The sequence below is a fragment of the Phaethon aethereus genome (genome assembly GCF_964289735.1).
Source record: "Phaethon aethereus genome assembly, chromosome: 2".
Taxonomy (NCBI): Eukaryota; Metazoa; Chordata; class Aves; order Phaethontiformes; family Phaethontidae; genus Phaethon; species Phaethon aethereus.
In genome coordinates, this window is record NC_138582.1 from 63,791,387 (window position 1) to 63,813,654 (window position 22,268).

General features: G+C 33.9%; 1 protein-coding gene across 1 annotated transcript in view; it reads right to left on the reverse strand.

Moving 5' to 3' along the window:
• RTTN (rotatin) overlaps nucleotides 1–22,268 on the reverse strand; it is a gene marked incomplete at both ends in the record, with an annotated part of 91,007 nt that overhangs the window by 22,264 nt on the left and 46,475 nt on the right. The window contains 9 exons of the mRNA XM_082015627.1: nucleotides 711–909; nucleotides 1,648–1,759; nucleotides 8,079–8,161; nucleotides 11,443–11,635; nucleotides 15,230–15,301; nucleotides 16,687–16,845; nucleotides 17,596–17,703; nucleotides 20,017–20,145; nucleotides 21,134–21,353. Coding sequence (XP_081871753.1) covers nucleotides 711–909; nucleotides 1,648–1,759; nucleotides 8,079–8,161; nucleotides 11,443–11,635; nucleotides 15,230–15,301; nucleotides 16,687–16,845; nucleotides 17,596–17,703; nucleotides 20,017–20,145; nucleotides 21,134–21,353 — 1,275 coding nt within the window. The remainder of the gene's footprint in view (nucleotides 1–710; nucleotides 910–1,647; nucleotides 1,760–8,078; nucleotides 8,162–11,442; nucleotides 11,636–15,229; nucleotides 15,302–16,686; nucleotides 16,846–17,595; nucleotides 17,704–20,016; nucleotides 20,146–21,133; nucleotides 21,354–22,268) is intronic.

Here is a 22,268-nt window from a genome sequence, read left to right on the forward strand (position 1 = left end):
AATTGCAGTATGAAAAGCAACTATGAAAGCTCTTGAAAACTTTAAAAAAAACCCTGAACTAATTTTCATGCTTCACTTCAGGACTTCCAAACATTTTTTTACAGATGAAAGAGTTTCTTACGATGCAAGTGGAAACATGGAATACAATCTGAAGACTGTTATGAAGTGGTTCCTTCTTTAAAAAAAAGAAACAAAACACCAGGGTCTATCATTCAATACTTTCTCAAATTTGGCAAGCATTATTGACTCTCTTTTAGTGTGACAGTCCTTGGCTCATCCTCAAAATACTACATAAAATTCAAAGAAGAAAATCACAAAATGAACTGAAATGATCTGCAACTTTGAATATCTGACTATATTATGTATTTTTCTATGAAAGAAAAAAAAAGTTACCCCTCCAAAAAGGATGACTAAATGGCCATCTAGACAAAAACTTAAATCATTACCAGAGGAACAAAGCAGTCCTGTAGAAGACAGACACTACAAATGGAATCACCCATATGACTACCTTTTCTGTGAAATAAAGAAATAATCCATATTCTTTTGTCTTGATATTATTTTTTTTTAAAGTCATTTTTTAACACTTCAGAAGCAAGAAGTGATCAATATATTTAACAGTTTTGGTAAGAAACACTGGTAGATCTCATTTCAAAATTTTCACCTCTCATTGCTACATCATCTATATAGTTCAGCAGTTATTGATCTCATACCTGCTGAGAGCTGTTAGCAAATGTGCTTCCTGAAGAGCAATTCCAGTATCTTTTGGTGTGATAACCAGTAGATTGTGCAGAAGGCTGCAAACAGCTGAGAGAAGGGCAGGTGTGACTACAGCACGCTGTTTAGATAGAGTAGCAGACATGGGAGAATCATGTTGACTTGGAGATTCTGGTGTGGTTGTATCACTTTGACCTAGAATGTGTTTAATAAAAAAAAAAAAAAACCCCAACAAAAAAAAACACCAAACCACAAAAGATTAATTAGAGCAGTTACATAAAACATATTGATCTTTCTTTTTCATAAGATATCGAAGTACATTTTAAACAGTATATTCTGGAATAAGAAAAAAACAAGCAAGCAGGCAATCAGATACAGAAAAAGTGTTATTTAAAATAGTTCTAAAATAAAATGTTCCGTCTACAAGGCACTAATAATCGTTAAACATGAACAGTGAATTTGAAAGGTATAAATTTTCATTTTTTTCCTTAATAGAAAATTACTTTATATTTGTAGATATAACTCTACATACGTTTAATATTTTTTTACATTAAATAAATTTTTATCTTTCTACATACAAAAAGAATTAGATATACACCCGTGTGTGTGCATGCATGTGCATGTATGTATATATCAGCTTTACCAAAATTGAATGTTTTGAAAGGGTGCCTGGATGACAGGAATATAATCTAAGTCTTGAGTTACATTTCAAACAGTATCAACCACTTCCACTTATTTCTGTCAAATGTACTTCATCCTATTTCATTTTAAAGGAAGCGTTTCATGTTTGTCTTCCAAAAAAACCCGCCAGAAGCATCAATGGTGATTGTTCCAGCAACATGCAAGCTTCATATTCATAAAGAAATACTGGAATATAGGCAGCCTAATGCATTGTATGCATCATTACGTACACAAAATCATAATTTGACATACCTTGTGCCATAAGCCGATCAACTACAGTTTCAGGAATAAAACTGTTTGAGTTTGTTGGGACTATTGCTTGAAGCTCAGTAACACTCCCCAGTGATGGTGATGCAGACCGAATCTAGAAAGACATAAAAAGGAAAATAGCCAATTCCAGCTTTTATAGAGTAGACTTCTATTTATATTTTGCTTGAAGGGGGGGAAACCCCCCCAAAACAAAACACTAACCCACCAAAAACAACAAACCCACAACACCAAAAAACAATGTAAAATTTACTGTTCAAAAGTAATCGTATTAAATTTTGCTTTTTTTATATATATACACACACACATATAAACATCCAATAATTGAAACTGTTGAAAGATGTGCAATATGAACATCCTGAAACATTTCAGTTAAAAACTGATCGATGCCCATGTTACTGGAAATTTCTCCTCTTCATCCTTCTTTTTCACCCATATAATTGACTCAATCTACATTTGGACTAAGATAGAAAGGCATTACTGAGGCATTTAAACTCTAATTTTTCATGGACTATTTGCTCTGCTGAGACCATCAGCACTTGTCCATTTGTACCAGGACACACTCAGACAAAAATATCACAAGCACATTAATCATCAGCCAAAGCTGAAGTTCCAGAGTCTTTCCAACTCTGGGATGGGTTCTTCTCTTAACCTTAGTCCTGTGTATTCATTTCATGGTGAAGATACAAGATATTTACATGACTGTAGACAATTTTACTGTCATACTACTGTGCTGCTTCTACCAATTCTACATTATCTATCCTACTATTAATTTTGCATGCTTTCAAAAGTTCTTAATGCTCTTGCTACTGTGTTTAAAACCACAAGCTTGAGATCAGAATACCTAGAGTCTCCAGCTTAATAATATGCTTTTGTGATATAGCAAGACCTGTGACCTGTTTCAGAGTATGGGAGAAGCATCTCCCATGTGAGGTCACTTTTTCACTTCTGCTTTTTGTTTTCTAGCTGGACAATTCACATCAGGTAAGTTTTCTTCAAGTGTCACTATACAGTGTAAAGAATACAGAACATTGGGTAACCCAATGAAATCCTGAGACAGTCACAACTGTGATGGATGGGTGTTATTGGACTTTTCCTCACAGTAAGCTTTCTAAGAAAGACCAAAGTATTTCAAAGGTTTTTTTTTACAGTTTCATTAGAATATTAGCAGGAATGTTTTTTTACCTAAGGAAAAGTCAAAAGTTACTTAATTGACAAAAAGGGTGGAGGGAAGGAAATCACAGATTATTCCCTTCCTAGCTATTGTATCCTTGCAGTTAGGTCACTGCTTTCCAGGTTTGGCTTTGATTTACTCAGCAGCATTTTGAGCAACAGAAACTCCCTATTTATTTTTTTCTCATCCCCTCAAAGGTTTAACCCTGCCCTCCCCCCAATCACTTCCAAATATTGTTAGGCTTCTATCAGCACATCTTTACTTGAGACCAGGGTCCCTGCATGAGCTAAAGGTTGCCATCTCCATGCTGTAATTCCCTTCTCTCCCCTATTTTTCCCTGGTGTCCCACTACTGTCCATACTACAGTCTTGAATTTTTCTCCTCAAGCATGTTCAGTTTTTCCAAAGTCCAGAAGGTTATTGTAACACAGAAGACAAGCTACAGTAAGATTGGGGCAGGGGGGAAAGGGGTGTGTCTGAAACCCAGGATTCACATCACAAACACTAGCACATGCTCGGCTAAGTAATTTTCTTGTTAGCAAAATGCAGTACCAAATTGTACCAACCAAATGAAATTCAAATTCTGTTTGGAATTTATTATACAAATAAAATGCATATTCTCCAGCTGAATTTAAAGTTTCAGTTTTTTGCTTTAAATAATTATTAAAATCCATTATTTCTATTAGAGTAAATCAATCCATCTTGACACATGGTAAATTCTGCATTTATTCAGCACTATGCCTCAATTCCAAGCATTATAATAAATGACAAAAAACATTAACTTTTTCTTAAAGTACAAGCCCAAAATGTAACTTCTAAGAGTCTATATAGTTCTTCAGCAACTATTAAAACCCTAAAAGGAATTATTACTATGATGAGAGTCATCTTAAAGATATTATTATGAATTTATACAAGCTTTCACATATTAGTAAATAGTATCTTCTGCATCGCACAACAACTTTTTCTCCATCTTCTAGAACTCTCTAAACACTTGAGGCAATGAGATAAAGATAAGGTTTTAGATAAGTTTGAAAAAAAAAAAAATCAATAAAAGCTTTATCTGGTTAGAAAAATATCAGCTTCCTGCACTGATGGAACATTTATTGGTAATTGCTTCACAGTGGGACGTGCGTTAAAGCCCGAAATTTTCTGCTATCTTAACAGAAAACATACAGTAACACAATGAAGTTGTTTCCGCAATGCTCTGCCTTCCAGGAAAGAAAAGATATTACCGCTTTTATAAATCACCTTTGACAAGGATAACTGGGGGTCTGAGACATTGTATCTAGTAAAGGATATTTACTATTGCCACCATATTCTTTCTGGGATCAATGATGCATTCTGCTGCTTAACAGTGAAACAACAGACTTTGGAAGGAGGTTTAATTTTGGAAAAGAAAGGGTTGTGTATTGAGTGGGAGATGACAATGGCAGATTAGAACTAGTACAAAAGAATACAAAATTGTCTGAGTGGAAATACAGAAGAAGTGTGAGGGTTTTGCCATTTATCTACTACATATGAGTAAAAGGTCTTTTCTTAACCTCTAGTACAAAAATTCCTCTGGCACTGCTTTAATAGGCTTGCAGTGATTAATTCTATTTGGTTCTCTTTTCAAAGGTTTAAGTTACTTAACTGTATAGTACTCTGGTAACCATGGCTCCAGAAAATAAAGAACACATTTTTATAAAATAGCAAGATGATTTCATAGGAAAGAATGGCCATGACTTAAAGCTATCTGGGAAATGTCTGCAGATCTTTAACCTGCACCATTTTTAGCTCAAGTTTCTAAATAACTGCTCATTTTGCTAAGCTACCCTGGACACAGAACAGCCCTAGTGTATTTATGCAGTGTGAAGCAAGTTAGTATCTCCATGCTGATTGGGTTCTCAATCATACATACTAAACACAAAACAAACATTTTTGTTAAAATAAGAATAAGGATTTGTTCTCTGTAATGATAACCTGAGTTCGTTTAAACTGTGAGTTCTATAAAAGACAAGAGATTTTTAATCCCCTCAGAATTGGACTTTTTGTCCACATTCCAGTTTACAGAAAAATAGATAAATTTGACAAAAATCTGTAATCCACTGAGATCTTAAAAACACTAAATACAGTGCATATGAGTTAATACAGTACATACAATCCAGCCCTGATGCCATCTTTTACATGACCTTGAATCATTGATTTCATTCCCTCGTTGCCATTCTTTACACTATAAAATGGGCAAAATCGTACTTACGGCCTCTGCAACACCTCTGACAGGCTATTTTATATACTAAAGTAAAAAAAAAAAGAAAAATTTGTGGATGGGAAAAAAAATATGAAGCCAAAAAGCAATTTAGATACTATTTTCACCTAAGGTTATATAAACCCTGTGTGAAATCAGCCTTTGACAGTAGATAGCTCAATTAAAGTACTGATAACATGAAATTTGAAAACAAAGAAAAGTAAAAGTCTTTTCTTTGTCAGAACTGTTTTCAAACATACAAAAAAAAAATCCAGCAGACCTTTTCTCTTCGCAGAAAAGAAATTCACATAATTCAATAAAAAGGCATCACTTTTGCTTCTGCAAAGATCTTCAGAATGTGGCTTATTGAAGCAAAAAGCAGTTTCAGCTTCCTAGACTGGCATTCATGAAATGAATGGATATGGACATATTTAGAACAACTATTTTTTAATATATCAGAGAAGAGCTTCTGATAGAAACAATTCTACTTGGTTTGATAGCTACTAACTCTCAATTATTTGTGGCTGTTGTCATCAAATCTGTACCATACACAAAAAACCACATTTTTCCCTTCAATAAAACCCGCAGAATCCCTTTCATCTGTGATGGGGAAAGCATGCCATCTAGTGGGCTTGGAATAACTATCTTCCTGGTACCATCAACATATCAAATTTAGAGACAAACTTCTACAAACTTTTGTTAATGACTTCACAAATGTATTTCTTTATCTCATAAAATGTGAAATTATATAGCAACAAATTGAAAATACCTTATTTCGGCACAAGTTGGAGGTTTTAAAAGTATTTCCAAACTTTACTTGATAGACACTTAATAGTCATTAACTGCCTTCTGAAATACAGTTTGTATTTAGCCTCAGTTCCCTTCCTCTCTCTTTCTCTCATAATTAATACTGGCATTGGAACATCAAATATATGCATCTTGCCTTCCAGCTTGGAAACTTACTATCTGTCATGTCAGCACTGGTATTTTTTTAAAGGTAAGAAACTTAGTTAATAAAAACAGGAGTTTATAGCTGCTAAAAAAGGTCCACTGAGGACAAATGGAAATGAAATTAACTTCTATAAAAGACAATCAAAGTTATTGCGTAAAATCTTCATATGTATCAGGGGAAGAAGGAAAACAAAACAAAACAAAAACCAAACTTGAATAGAACTCTCTAACACTAGTTTTAAGAACATAATCTCAGCAAATAAGAAGTCTACCACATCTGCAAGACTGATACAAATGAATGTGTCATAGTATTACACTGTGCTTTCCACTTTAAATAATTAGTTGTCCATTTCTTAAATGGAATCGTAGAGCTATGCCTTTATGTTAAACTACGATGCCACTTAGTATGTATAAATTAAAACACATTAATTTGATTTAGGAGATTCCAAATTATTTTTTCCTTTTTTCAAGCTATTGAAGCTGAAGTAGTTTCATGTAATGAACTCTTCAACTCTTTATGAAAACTCAAGCACAACTTCAGGTAGATTACTCAACCCTGATAAGAATTACTGAAATTTAACTTTTCCCATCAAGTAATATGAACAAAACAAGATTAAATTTGCTCAACATTTATTCCTATAAATAAGCAGCACTCAATTCATCCAGTAAAAAGCAATTCAGAATCAGCTGCTTTTAAACAACCTGAGATTCTTATGTAAATGGTTTTTAAGCCATATTCATGTTACATGCACTTTCATTTATTTTAGTTTCAAATAGTCATATCTGAATTTCTGTCTTTAGAATAACCCTAAGGGTTTTTGAGAGGTTTTGTTTTGTTTTAGATAAATGAAAATCAAAATCATTAAGAACATTTCTGAAAAAGAGGAATTTTAGCTTAAAACTAGAGTATACTTTTTCTGAAATTATTAAAAACATGCCAGATAACAGTAAAAGCACTAGACAGCAATACAGTGTCAAAACAGTAAAAAAAATTATAATTGGGAAAAATGTTGAGATAAAATTACAATACTGGCTTTTCCATATTTTTATTTTTATCACAATCCACAGCAAAACCAGGCATAACAATTTTAGTCAATAAAATAAGATAGTAATCTTGTTGTGCTTTATCAGTCTTTATAAGCATAGAAATTTTTGAGCTATAGTATTATGGCTTCCATATTACATTAGATGGTTATTCATAAATCAAAAATTTTTTGAAGAAAATATAAAATGATAAAAATGGATTTCAGTGCAACATGTCAGCGTTTTCTTGGAGTTATGCTGCAGTCTTTGAAAATATATGATTTTTAAGAGGTAACTAACGAATGTTATAAAAGCTTCCTCCACAGCCTGATCTGATATTGAAAATCTAGTCTGGAACTGGAAGAACGTATTTCAATTTCTCTTCCTTTGCATTTGACATCTTGAAAGACAGCATGTTTACAGTCTTTCATTGCAGTAATGATCCTAGCCAGAGACAAATTTTTCAAGCAGCCACCTGCTTTCTTGTATTTTTCATGTCTATTTTGGGTCTTGCAAACATTGGTGCCACTTTTATATTTTCTAAAAGCATTTTCAGAATCCAGAGTTTATTATGATACAGAATATAATTTTAACCCAATGTACTTCTGTGGTTTTGATTGATCCAGTTCTGTAGCAGTGTAGTGTAAATATAGGTTCACTCTGAAAGGACAGTTTCAATAAAAGCAGCAGCAATGATAGCCATAGATGGAGATGACTGCATTTTGTCAATAAAGCCAAATACAAAGCAATCTCTAGAGAAAATGTCTCACTTATGAGAAACTACAGAATTCAGCATTGCCTTATGCATTTAACTAGTCAAGGTAAGCTATTAATTTTTCTCAAGTAAATAACCATGAAAGTTTTCTTTAGCATATTAAAGCTACTTTAGAGAAAATTTAAATTTAGTTTCAGCTTTTTAATTTTCAGTTTTGTTTTGTGTTTTGTTGGGGTTTTTTTAAGCATTTGTAAGACTGCTAATTTTCTTCAAAGCACTTCATGAACAATTTTATATTTAAAATAAATAGATTACTCTGCAAGTTACCATAGTTTCAGATGTTGACTGAGAATGTGAAGATCGGCTTTGAGTAGATGAAGCCTTCCAAAGATTAAGAGAATCATCAAAATCTGTAGGAAAAAAAGAATAAAAATAAAATTTAAACAGAGAGAGTTTTCTTTTTCTTTACTACATACCAGCAGAGAGCATAACAAGCTTTTCAAATGATTCTTTCAGTGAAACAGAAAAGTAGCCAACCACAGTTATCCTTCTGAAGATCTCAGAATATAAGTTTTCACACATTTTACCTACAAATTCTTATTCAGAAAACCCCTTGAATAAACAGAGATTAAATAAAATACAATTTTCAGTTGCAACATAAAATAGTCTGGAAAAAGCTACACTTAGCTCAAACTGCAGTGGCATAGCATTTAGTCATTTGAAATAGTTCCGATTTAGTTTTATTCAAAATGTAATAGTACAAAAGTATTGAAGATACTGGGGTCTCACAGCACAAACATAATGAACAGACGTCCTTATCTTCAAAAGACTTCAAATTCTCATTTTAAGAGAAGCAGTTTCAAGAGAATCCATATTCATAAATATAATGAAGGCAGAATAACTTTGTAACTCTGTTTCAGAATAAAACGTGACAAAAATTTTATAGGACACACCTGTAAATAATAGGTTTTGAGGCTTTCATATATTTAGAAAACAACAAAGAATAAAGTACTAGATCACACAAATTCTGAGTGCAGTAGAAGTGCTATACATTTCTTAGCTAATGACTAAACTCAGCTAAGTAATTTTTATTTTTGACATAACTTTGCAAATGAGGGCTTTTTTATATTCCTGAAAAATGTGAGGAAAATACATAGGGGAAAGGAAACGACAAAAATAGTTTCAGGAAGATAAACCAAAGCAAGATCTTCTGTTAAGAGGTGACAAGGGACCTACTGAAAAGCAGAAACAGGTCATTATAAACAAACAACACAATTCTGAACCTATGAATGAAGGACTTACAAGCCTTTCAAGCACTATAGTTTCAGAGAGGAAGCAAACATTGTCCTGTCTTCCTTTTTTAAATAAATAAAAAATTTGTTTCTCGTTCCTGAAATATCATAAATGACTGTTACCCCTTCTTTCAAAGCTTCTGGAAAAACTTTTTTTTGGATTTGCTTTTCAATGATCTGACAAAACGTATCTGAACTACTCACTGAAAAGTTCTGCAATCCTGGAGTTTGAGTTGCCCTTAGATCTGATATTGCATCAGCTAACAACTACCAAGAGGCACAAATAAAAGGACCATGGGAGAAGTGAAATGCATTGGACTGAAAAAAATTACACTTTACTATAAGTAAATAGTAAATAAAGCAGCCGCAGAAGAAATTGAGGATTTTTATGGCTAGAATTTTGTATACTGCTGAGCTATTTCTCTGATAAGTCAGTGAGTTAACAAAGAATATTTCTTTTCCTTGAGTCTGTCATAAAGTTGTAACTTGCTAGGGGAAAATAGCATTCCTCTTCTGTTCATTCTTCTGTAACATGTTTAACAGAAGCAGACCTACAAGAACTGTTTAAATCTGTAGGCTTATAAGAGGGAAATACAGAAACTTAGGCACACAAGAAAGAAAGAAAGAAACCAAAAAGAAGGAACTTATTAATTTTCCCTAAATTAACTGAGCTCTCTGAAATTAGATCATAATATATATTTGGACAAGAATGTGGGTTCCCACAATGCATCATAGTAAGTCTTACAAATAATGTTCAGAAAACAATTAGTCAATATAAAAGTAAGATCTGAGATACTCCAAAGTTATACAGGTTTTAAAAAAAAAAAAAAAAAAATCAATCCAACCTGAGTATTAAATTTGATCAGTCTATGAATTAAATTATATCTGAATGTCTTAGAATGCAGCTAATTTCAGCATATTAGAGTCCACTCCTTTTCACACATCTTTGAAGTTGAACACATCAAGAAACAGAAATAGGTGTCTTAGAAACAGTCTATATATTTCTTTTTATTAAACTTTCATTGTATTGGTCTGTCAAAGTCACAACTGTAAAAAGTATTTTACACCCAGTATTTTTCAAGAAAATGTACTGCAGAAGCAACTACATCTTTTCCATTTGTAACATTTGGGTGAGGAACTGGCTGGATGGCCGAGCCCAGAGAGTTGTGGTGAATGGCGTCAAATCCGGCTGGCGGCCGGTCACGAGTGGTGTTCCCCAGGGCTCGGTTCTGGGGCCGGTCTTGTTCAATATCTTTATAGATGATCTGGATGAGGGAATTGAGTGCTCCCTCAGTAAGTTTGCAGATGACACCAAGCTGAGTGGGAGTGTTGATCTGCTGGAGGGTAGGAGGGCTCTGCAGAGGGATCTGGACAGGCTGGATCGATGGGCAGAGGCCAACTGTATGAGGTTTAATAAGGCCAAGTGCAGGGTCCTGCACTTTGGCCACAACAACCCCATGCAATGCTACAGGCTTGGGGAGGAGTGGCTGGAGAGCAGCCCGGCGGAAAGGGACCTGGGGGTGCTGGTTGACAGCCGGCTGAATATGAGCCGGCAGTGTGCCCAGGTGGCCAAGAAGGCCAACAGCGTCCTGGCCTGTATCAGGAATAGTGTGGCCAGCAGGAGCAGGGAAGTGATTGTGCCCCTGTACTCGGCACTGGTGAGGCCGCACCTTGAATCCTGTGTTCAGTTTTGGGCCCCTCACTACAAGAAGGATGTTGAGGTGCTGGAGCATGTCCAGAGAAGGGCAACAAAGCTGGTGAGGGGTCTGGAGCACATGTCTTATGAGGAGCGGCTGAGGGAACTGGGGTTGTTTAGTCTAGAGAAGAGGAGGCTGAGGGGAGACCTTATCGCTCTCTACAACTACCTGAAAGGGGGTTGTGGCGATGAGGGTGTTGGTCTCTTCTCCCAAGTAACTAGTGATAGGACAAGAGGAAATGGCCTCAAGTTGCGCCAGGGGAGGTTTAGATTGGATATTAGGAAAAATTTCTTCACTGAGAGGGTGGTCAGGCATTGGAACAGGCTGCCCAGGGAGGTGGTGGAGTCGCCATCCCTGGAAGTGTTCAAAAAACGTGTGGATGTGGCACTTCAGGACATGGTTTAGGGGACATGGTGGTTTTGGATTAATGGTTGGACTTGATGATCTTAAAGGTCCTTTCCAACCTAGTGATTCTGTGATTCTGTGATTTTGAAGATGTAAATAATGACTCACAGTTTTTTTCTGAGATATGGTCAACTAGTAACTTATCTACATCTTAAATCATCAGAGCAACATTTTGACTTAACAACATATTTCCATTCCTGGTTTATATACTCATTTTCAGTTCCATTTTTAGTAAGAACTATTTGAGGTAAGTTATTCAAAAGTAGAAGTTATTTAAGTAGGTTTAAAATCACTTACCAGTTATACCACCTTTTTCTATGATAGTGTCATCTTCATTGGAAGAATTCAAATCAAACATGTAACATCCTAGGTAACAGTGTTTTACCATCTGATTCACATGTTCATAGAATCTGCAGTGATACAAAAGGGCCTTCAGTGCAGGTTTTCCTGTCTGAGAGAGGCCAGATTCTTCATCATGTACACAGGGACCCTGAAGACATCAAATTCACAAATATCATTCCTTTACAGACATGTTTTACATAAAATAAACTGTCAAAAAAACACGAATTAAGCCTAATGCTCTGTGTATGTGTATATACATAGCTGGTTTACAGGCTGTAACTAATAGATTATAAAAGTCAAATGTAGATTTTACTAAGGCTGAGCTAAATCACAATATTTTACAAAAACTGTAACCATTTAGCAAAATGGAGGTAGCTATTTAGCTCCCCAGAAATTTGTTAACAGCTAAGTAGAAAGCCATAGAAAGCTGCATATAGGTGGTTTTAAGACAGTACATGTACCAGTAGACTTTAAAATTTTAATTTCTCATTTAATTGTACTTACAGATATCAACTAAAGCAAAAGTTTTCTTTAGAAAAAGCACACTCATACTAAGAGTAAACATCCCAAAAAGGTCATCCCGTTCTAAAGTATACTGCCATTATACTATATCTAGCTATGTCAATCTATTATGATAAAAGGTTTATTTAGAGAACAAGACATAAAAAGAAAGCAATTCTCTTTGAAGAATGGTTTTCAGTCATTTCTTTTTAAATATTGACTTAAGGGAAAACTTTCTAGAGAAGTGGATTTACACCTAAAAAGAAAGACTTCATAGACTTATTTCAAATAAACAGTTTTATTTGACCGCCTTTGTTATAGTATTTCTCTAGTGTTTTCTATGGTAACAGAAGAAAACAAGTTTTATTAAGCTGCAAGATAACCTATTTCAGAGTGACCATAAAAATTGTGTTAATTGGCAGAAGAACCCAGAATGAGAAAAATTCAAACCAATTACATTCTGCAAGGCAGTTTTAAGAGGCACATTGCAGTACTTCAAAAAGAAACTAGTTAAAATTATGTAAAGAAAATTCGTCATTTAATTAGAAATTTCCTTTGGCAGTCAGGAGAGAGCAGAAGTAGATCAACTGCAAATAAGTAATCTGAAAACCACTATTTGTCCACAAGAGGCTCTAGATCTTCCCCAACCCCTCCGTTTACACTGAATACAAGCTAACTGTGCAAGAACACAAAACAAAACAAAAAGTAGAAGCAGAAAAACTATTTTATGATACAGGAGAAGTTATGACCAGAGTTTTAGATGGCTACTGCTCATTCTTTTTGGTTTCTGTAATATATAAACAGCCTATTTTCACTATTTGCCTTTTATGCCAATTAATGAAGAATCAGATATGACAGTTTGAAGAAGAATGTAGTATTTCATGTCAACTTTTTAGAATGAATTATAAAACTGCACTCATACACTGTGAGCAATCTACTTAGACTGTATCAATATGACCAATGCATACTTTGGAAATTTTGTTAAATTTAGTCAAAATTTTACTATCCAGAACTATCTTCACTAGTTTGAAAAGCTATGCCCAATACTTTATTGTATAACAAGGGCCCTGAAAGATTTACTCATCAGTTACATTCATAAAGTACTCCGACTTCAGCAATCTTTATCCAACACAGTACGTTGCAATTGACACAAGTAGACTTCACTCATTACAAAAAACTTCCTATGCCATTCTTTAAAGCAACATAGCAGTATGAATTGTCATAAAGCAGATAAACTAGATAACAGCAACACTATAGACATTCTCGTGAAGATATTGGCCTACAAACTCTATTTACAGCCTTTCCTTTTCCAGCCTAAGGTAAATAATAATAAGATAATAAAAATAAAAAAGATAAAATTATAATTTTCTACTTTGACTATGGTACATTATTCCTACTATTCACCCAGATCCAAGTAATAGCTCTCCTTTGAACTTGCTTGCATTAAAGTCAACAGACAAACCATCTTATTCGGTGCAAAGGAAAAAAAGTAACTCTGAAATATAGAATTTGATCCTGGTGGTATCTTACAATTTTAATTGTTGTTTGTATTTTCAACAGTTTTAATTTACCAGTTATCATAAAGTATTGTTTGATAGTATCTTTCAGCATGAACACTTAGTAAGTGATGAGCAATTTCCATTAAATTGCACTTATTCTTAATAAGAATCACATTGACTCAAAGCTTCTATTAATTGCACTGGAATTCATCCAGAATTCTGCAACTGGATTCAATTTCTGTCACCTCACCATAGACATTGAAATGTTTAAAAAAAAGACTAAAAAGCAAGTTTTAATAGAGCTTATATCAACAAGTTAAGATGGCTGACCCTTGTAAATCCCCTGCTATTATGAATTTAAAGAATTAGTATTTATATTGATAAAATGTAAGTAATAAGCAATAAGACTGAAACAAGGGCCAGATTCGTAAGATTACTTGAACATCTTCCTTTATGATCAGATGTAAAGGAAAAATACTGTACTCTAAAATGCAGCTCTGCAAGAAATAGCATAATTCATTTTGTGTGCAGCTGAATCATAGATAACTTATCCTAGTAAAATAGGAGGAATGCCTTCCAACACTAACTTGATCATTTGCAGAAAGGAACAGATAAATCAGGACATGGTTGCATCTGCATATTTCTTCAAAAAAACCATACACTGTTCTCATATAGGTATGATGTCACATACCAGAAGGACCAAGACGGACAGAAAGAACAGGTATCAAGGCCACAAAAATTTGAAAAATTAGGAACTAAGGTCCAAAGATCTTTATGTACAGAGAAACAAACTTGATGACTGACTCAAGATCAGAACTGGAAAAGTCTCCAGGGAATCTTATTAGTTTGTACAAATATCTGATGAGAGAAAGTAATGGAAGACAGACTTCTCTCATTAGTATTCAGTGACAGGACAAAAGGCAACAAGCAAAAACCGAAATACAGGAAATTCTATTTAAACTTAAGAAAAAAACTTTTTCCCTGTGAGGGTAGGCAAACATTAGAACAAGTTGCTCAGAGAGGTTGTGGGGTCTCCATCCTTGGAGACAGTCAAAAGCCAACTGGGGACAGCCCTGAGCAACCTGCTTTAGTTCACCCTGCTTTGAGCAAGGGGTTATGTTCTTAAGAGGCATTTAAATTGACTTAAGCAACAAGCTGCTTCATCTTTCTTTAGAAAGGGTTGTTGGTGGAGTCACCATCTCTGGAAGTGTTCAAAAAACGTGTGGATGTGGCGATTCAGGTCATGGTTTAGGGGACATGATGGCGCTGGATTAATGGTTGGACTTGATGATCTTGAAGGTCCTTTCCAACCTTAGTGATTCTGTGATTCTCATCACTTACATATTTCTTTCAAAACATTTTATAAACATCACATTCACAGAATTTCTTCTTCCTCACACCCCTCAAATCATGTTGCATTCCAAGTGTGGGTAAAATAATGACCAGTTTCTATACTAAAACATTAATGATACTATGTAAGTAAGCAAGTTTCCTAGGAGCCCAAAGATACTACATTCATGAAATGCAAACACATATATACAAACTAACTTTGGTTCTTTTTTGAGCTTGCTGGAAGTTTGAAAGAAGTTTGTCTATTCATGTATTTCTCTTTCCAAAATGTCACCTTAGACATGCAATTTTTTAAGTTTACATTTTCTAGGTATGCTGACACAGGTTTTTGTATCAAACAATGTCTATCTGTGACACTATGACCTTTATCATCAAATGTAATAGTCACTCACTCGCCAAATACAATCTTTCACGTCTTCTGTAGGAATTGGGATCACAAGGAGATTTTGTAGAACAAAAGCAGCCTGAAAGAAATGAAAGCATCGATATTGCCAATCTAGCCATCACAGTTCAAAAAAAATCCACATGAGATTTAACAGCACAGACCACATACTATTCCATTGCTTTAGACATATGTTGAAACACAAAGAATTTTCCTGTTCATGTTGGGAAAAAAATAATTAGAAGGATATAACCTAAAACCCCCCAAACTTCACCTACAACAGATGTCATTAGGGCACGGCACAAGAGAGGACTGGTAAGAAAAACAATAAGGAAGAGATGGAATAGAAATCATTAGGAAACAAATGTATTTTTTTATAGAATACTTTCATCACTCTTCCAGTACAGTTAATCCTGTTGAATGAGAATTAGATAACAAGAAATACTGGAAAAAAATCCCTGAGCAGGAAAACCTAGGTAAATCTTTATGACCCTTAACTCTACTGTCCTCATGTACTTTTTTTTTAATAAAATAATTAATAATAATTAAATAATTAGGACAATGTGGGGGACACCTTGGGACATAGAGACACATATGTTCCAAACAGTTACCTGTCAAAACACATGGCATGTGTGTTTTTCTAATTTATAATATACACATTTCACATGTATATATGGGTGGATTGAAACCGCTTTTTTTGTCATTTGTCAATCTTCTGTCAATACTTTGACTCTTAAGAGACTACTAAAATGAGTGGGAAGTTAAATAAAACAAAGGAAGCACACATTCTCAACAGCATTTTGCACAAATAAATTCAAAATACTACTTTGGAATATGTAATTAGTTGAGCAACACAGCTGGGAAGAAACTAACCCACTATAGTCACAGTTATTCTTCCTTAGTCACTGGAAAACAAGAAAAACCTTACAACTAGAGTTGATAGAAAGTAGCAAGAAACATGTACACAGTTTAAATATAGTATTATATAGTTCTATGTGCTGTTCTACCAGAGTACAAACTTTCAGTTTTCACAAATAAACCTTAGTGCCTAGGCAAATTAGATTACTTCATGTCTGCAATGAAGAGACATTTACTATAGACCAGGTGATGAGTTCGTACCGAAGTGTTCATAAATGGAACAAAACAGCCATTAAAATCCAGGCTAATGTGTTATGCTTTACCAAACTATTTGTCTGCCTGAGTAATTCTTAGGAGGTTTTATGCATTCACTTTATTGTTTAGGTAATTTCTGCTTTTACACTAGTTGTCTGTATTTATTGCTTCTTGAGCAAATCTAAATAAGAAGCTAAACATTTATTTTAATTAGGTAGTATATAACTCACGAAGCAGTAGGTGTTGTGCAGCAACAGAAAATAGATATAGAGAATAAAATAACAAAAAAAAAAATTTTCTCCTTAATGAAAAAACACCTTCACAATCTAAGACAGCAGGACAGAAGAAACATACCTCCCTGCGTACCATGCTACATTCAGATTGGTCCAGAAGGATGTTTATCACTGTTCCCCAGAGCCCTCCTGAAATGTTCTGGCAACTTTCTGCTAAAGCAGTACATCCAATTTCAAGAGATGTAAGAGCTGATCCTATTCCAAGTGCTGTAAATCTGACCTAGTACATATAAGCACAACACAAAGTGATATTTCTTACAGTAATTAGCAACGCTTTTTTGTTTTAATTCAGTTGTATAAACTGAATTGGGAGCTTAAAGGGAGTCATTTAAAAAGTAACAACCTCTTCTCCTATATTTCTCTGGCCCTATTACTGAGCAATTACTCACAATCACAACTATGCATATGTAAAAATGACAGAATTAATAAAATAGTTTTTTGAATACTTAAAAACACTAAGATAGTCTTCAATATTCTTCACATTTTACCACTTTAAAATAGTTCCATTTAGCAACACAGCTGGGAAGAAACTAAGCCACTATTATTATTATCACAGTTACTCTTCCTTAGTCACTGGAAAACAAGAAAAACCTTACAACTAGAGTTGATAAAAAGTTGCAAGAAACATGTTTTAAAAGATCTGCATCAAATACGTTTGCTCTAAATTTGTAGTTCATGTAAATGTTTCTGCTTTGCAGCTAAGTAACAGCAATGTCAATGAAAACTGCCTATAAAACATGATCATGAGTGATTAATGAAAGCATGGAAGACAGAAGATGTAGGGAAGGATTTCTCAGAAGTTGTTTATATGGAAACATTCTCTCTACTTTACTGTTACTTAGGATATAGGCAGTGACATTTTACATAATGCAAAACAATAGTTTCAATATTAAATAAATAAATGAAGCAAAAATTTTGCAAATACGTAAGGGTCAAAATAAGATACCAACTTAACATTGCATTAACTAACCTCAGGGTCTCTATCTACCCATAAAGGAACGAGCCATGCCAGACCTAGCTGAGAAAGAACTTGTTCTTCACCGTTATCATAAGGCAAAGACCAAAGAGATATCCAGTCCTGATTAGAAAACAAAAAATAAATTAAGAAATTATTTTATAAATCTTTCAATGCCATGCCAGTCTACCAAACAGCCTGAGCTACCAATTACATACTACCACACTTCAAATGCAACACAACACCAATATTGCAGGAAAAATATTTTGATTCTGCCTGTATAAACATATTTAACCTGCTAACTTCACCTACTCAAAAAAATTAAATTTGTCTCATCTTCTGTATAGAATTAGGACAGCAATACTAAAAACAGATTAAATATTGTACTTGGAATACTCGGATAATTATTTCTATTCAAAATTTACTCCTTACATTTTTTATTTTTCCTTCTTAACGTAATCTGTATTTCTCTTTTATATTACACATGTGCAGAGAACTACCAAATAAGAACATGCAATTATTTCTTTGCATCATAATTCATTATTTTTCTTCATGCATCTGCCACATGATTAAATAAAGTCACACAGACTACCACAGAGTACTTAGCTGCAGATTCCATGAAATCATATTTGACTTTTAATTTCTGTAGTTCAGGTTAAAAAAACCACATACCTGTGAAGTGCTCTATTTAACCATGGCACTGCACAAAAATGCATTCATTTCATAATGAATCATGATACCCAAAATTTTAGGTATGTGCCTTCTGACCATGTCAGTCCTGTATATTTCTACACAATAGATGACTGATGTTTCATTTGGAGCAACATATTTTGCATGGATCTTCTCAATACACACAATACTGATCACAAAAAGCACAGTATTTCAGAGTCTTTTAATTTGGGGAGGGAGGGCATTAAAATATAAAATGAAGTACAAAACATAGCTCAGCAAAGCAACACCAATGAAGTGATACTATAGCAAACAAACAAAACATTGCAGCAATTCTAGTACAACCTAAGTATATGCTCTGTTTCTCACGTACTCCTACAAACATCTGTAAGCAACTTCTGTCCATCAGTACGAGCTAAAGGATCTTATGTGTGATTTAACAAGGTGGTTCTTCTAATAAGGAAGAATGGTAATGGTTCATAATATTGCTAATGAGTAAAAAAAAATTTGCTTTAACTAGTTTTAATTTCAAGTCATTAGACTGTGCATTTTAAGTTAGCTTTTTTAAATTTTATTTTATTTTTAAATCACATTTATCCATTGTTTTGCTTGTATAACACTGCTTGCACAGAGGAAGAAGTTTAATTTTGTATTTCTCTTCTCATAAGGTTTGATACTAAGTCACATGATTGTAAACAACAGCCAGGATTTACAATTTCTTTTAGATTATAAATTATTAGCACAGTCTAGATAGTAACACTGTTGTACACACAGATTATGATTTATAGCCACAAAAAAATGCCAACAATCATTACGCTACTATACATATTATTCTATGAGACTCATAAAAAAAAAAGTCCTCTCTTTCATCCATGTATTTACAATCTAATTCTTTGGAGGCTGCAGTACTCCTGCAGTGTACTTAATATTCTCCCTCCCTCCAATTTTAACAAACATTGTCAACACTTAATATCTTGAAAGAGTACAGAACTGAAGAAAGAGTAACCTGGAATTTGGTGAAGCAGCCATACTGCTATTTCTAGTTACATGTGTACTTAGTCATATTGAAAGGCTTTCACTTGTGGCTATCACAGATATTAACAAGAGTGGATTTTAATTCTCCAAAATGATTACACTAAATTGTTGAATATGCTTTAACTGCTTGATGAATGATGAAGGCCATTTTTTCTAAACTCTCTAAAATTTAGCTCTCAACATATGCACATGGACTCAAAGCACAGATATTAACTTTGCAAGAAGTAATGATAGCTCCTTTTATAAGATAATTGTTCTTGCATGTATATATATTCTTTCATATATAGAAACATGTGAAAATACACACATGTATGTGTAAACGTGTTAGAAAGCCTGTTATCTATACATGGCTGAAGAAATAATGCTGTTACAAACCCTTAAATTTATTCATCCTCCATAAAATTGTGATTTCTCATTTTTTATAAAAAGAAAATTATAGCTTATTCTGAAAGAAGACCTTTCTAAACCCACAGAATTATTTGCAGAATTATTTCAGTAAGGTTAGAACCAAACCTTCAGCTTTCTTGTATACTATACTCTATCCTATTCATTTATCTAACATTATATGCCAAATGAGATTACCAGATACTTTTTATTATTTTTACGATCTGTTGCCATAAGACTTCTTCCCCCACCACATATGAAAATCCATTATTTAACTTTAGCAGTGAAAAATATATCTGTGCATAGCCCTCACAAATGACAAGATGAGGACAACTGTAATGCACTCACCATATCCTTGGCTTGAGTCATCATTTCATGAGATAAGTGAAGCAAGCAAAGAACTGTGCTTTTCGTAACACCTTTCCCCATGAAGGACATAGCGTTTCCTCCCCATTCAACATAAAACGATGAGATGACCTAGGAGTGGAGATACAAGTTCATGGTAGCTTTACTGTAAAAACAGTATACAGGTAGAGTACAAACTGTCCTATACACTACTTTAAACTCAAGAAAAGATGGTAGATTTTTAGCTGAATTTTAAGAATTAGTTTATTTTTTGAGTCATTTTGTCATCAGAGGTTTAACCATATAGGAAACCATAATAAGTTCCATGTTTTTTATTTGCTTGTTCAAAGAATGAAGTGGAGCTTAATAACAAGCACAATATTGAATAGAAACCTGAAAGCTTGTTTTTGATGGAACAGTCCATTTATTGTACCCAGGTTTTTATGCTATGTTTGGAATTAAAAATATAATTTCTTTTCAAAATTCTGTGTTCAAGAAAAGGGGTAATTTATACCTTTCATTGTGATTTGAATTGGAATAAACATATCAGCTTTCTATACCAAATGGTAATGAACAGAAACAATGTAATTTTAGGAGCAAAAACTAGTTGTCTATCACATCCATGGATTTACCAAACAAATAAGAACACTAAAAACAGGAATGAAATTTTGGCTTACCAACAACTGCAGCATCCTGAATTACCTCTTTTCTGCTTTCTCTGTGTTAATAACCTGCCTAATGAGTTACTGTTCCCCCAGATCCCCTTTCACACATGGATTTTGCCTGTGGGAGAGTATCTTGGATTTTTCTTCTTAGCATTCCAGTTATCAAACAACAACAACAAACTCATCTATTTTTCATCTTGCTTAAACTATAGACACTTTATATTACATCTTAAATAGGGGATGGAGGCACACACAATACAATCAATCATAAGTACAGATACACATCACTATAGTCTCCATATTTTTTGCTATTTACTTAGCAGAAAAAAGCACCTTTCCCACACCTATTGCTAGCGATGATATTCACCGAAAGTACATCCTATAAATTATAGTGTCATTAGTTACACAGTTCTTTACAAGCATTCAACCCAAAAGCTAAGTTATAAACTACTTACCTCAAGAAGACCTGTTAAATATTTCTTACAAATAGTGACAGGTTCAACTGCAGCTGAATAGGTACTCCAGCCTGGAAATGCAGTAACATGAACCATTCCTTGTAATGTTCTCTCCAGTGAAGGAAGTCCATAAAAATGTGGTGCATCTGTTAGCCTTAAGCACTGTAGCAGCTTCTGAGCCAGCTCAGTTCTGAAAGAGCCAACAAGTTCCAAGCCCTCTCTGGTTTAATTGTAAAAACAAGACAAAAGAAAAAAATCAACTGTCAACATGGAGCTATTATACAAAGAGGCCAGTGCCTCATGCTTCTTACTGTTAGTCTAGGAGTCCCAGCATTTCAATTAGTTTCTATTGCCTTATGCACAGAATAACATTAATTTGACATTTCTAGCTTCACATAGGTTCTGAAAGCATAATATTGCATCTGATTATTACACGGCTGTTTAACTAAAAAAGGACAAATGAGATGTAAGCCTAATTATTAAGGAGTGTGTTAACTAAAGAGCAAGAGATTGAAGACAATGAATAACAACAAGGAAAGTTGCAAGTCTTAGTAGTTATGCTTATGTTTGTTCTGGGTCAAGAGACAAGTTTAAAAATATTTCCTGCAAAATGCCATCAATCTAGAATTCAGATAGATAGGAAATACAGGAATGTGAGATATAACTAGCAGGTATTTCTATAATCCTCCCTTATCCAGCTCTCAAAATTTTTAGAAAATGAATAACTGTATGGGAATAATGAAGAAGGTAACATTTTGAAAGTATCTTTACAAACAGTTATGTTTTGGCACTTAAATAAACAAATATCATCTTAAGCTGCAATGTTAGTATTTATCAGAATACACTTGGACAGAATGATTTAGTGTGGGAAGATGTTATATTAGAAACTCAGAGAAAACAAACTGTTTGCTTGATTAATAGAAAAAAGGTTGGTACTTCATGCTGGAAGTAGTTGTCCTAAATAATCACTAAATGTGCACTGATATACTGTATTAGGCCAAAAAAAGAGTTCAATGAAAATAAACGTTTGTTGACATTTCAAATATTTCAATGTTTTACTTTGCTACAAGTAAATGCTACAAAATCAACCAAGTTATCATTTGCTTGTGCAAATTTCCAGCAGTGAAAAAGAAAC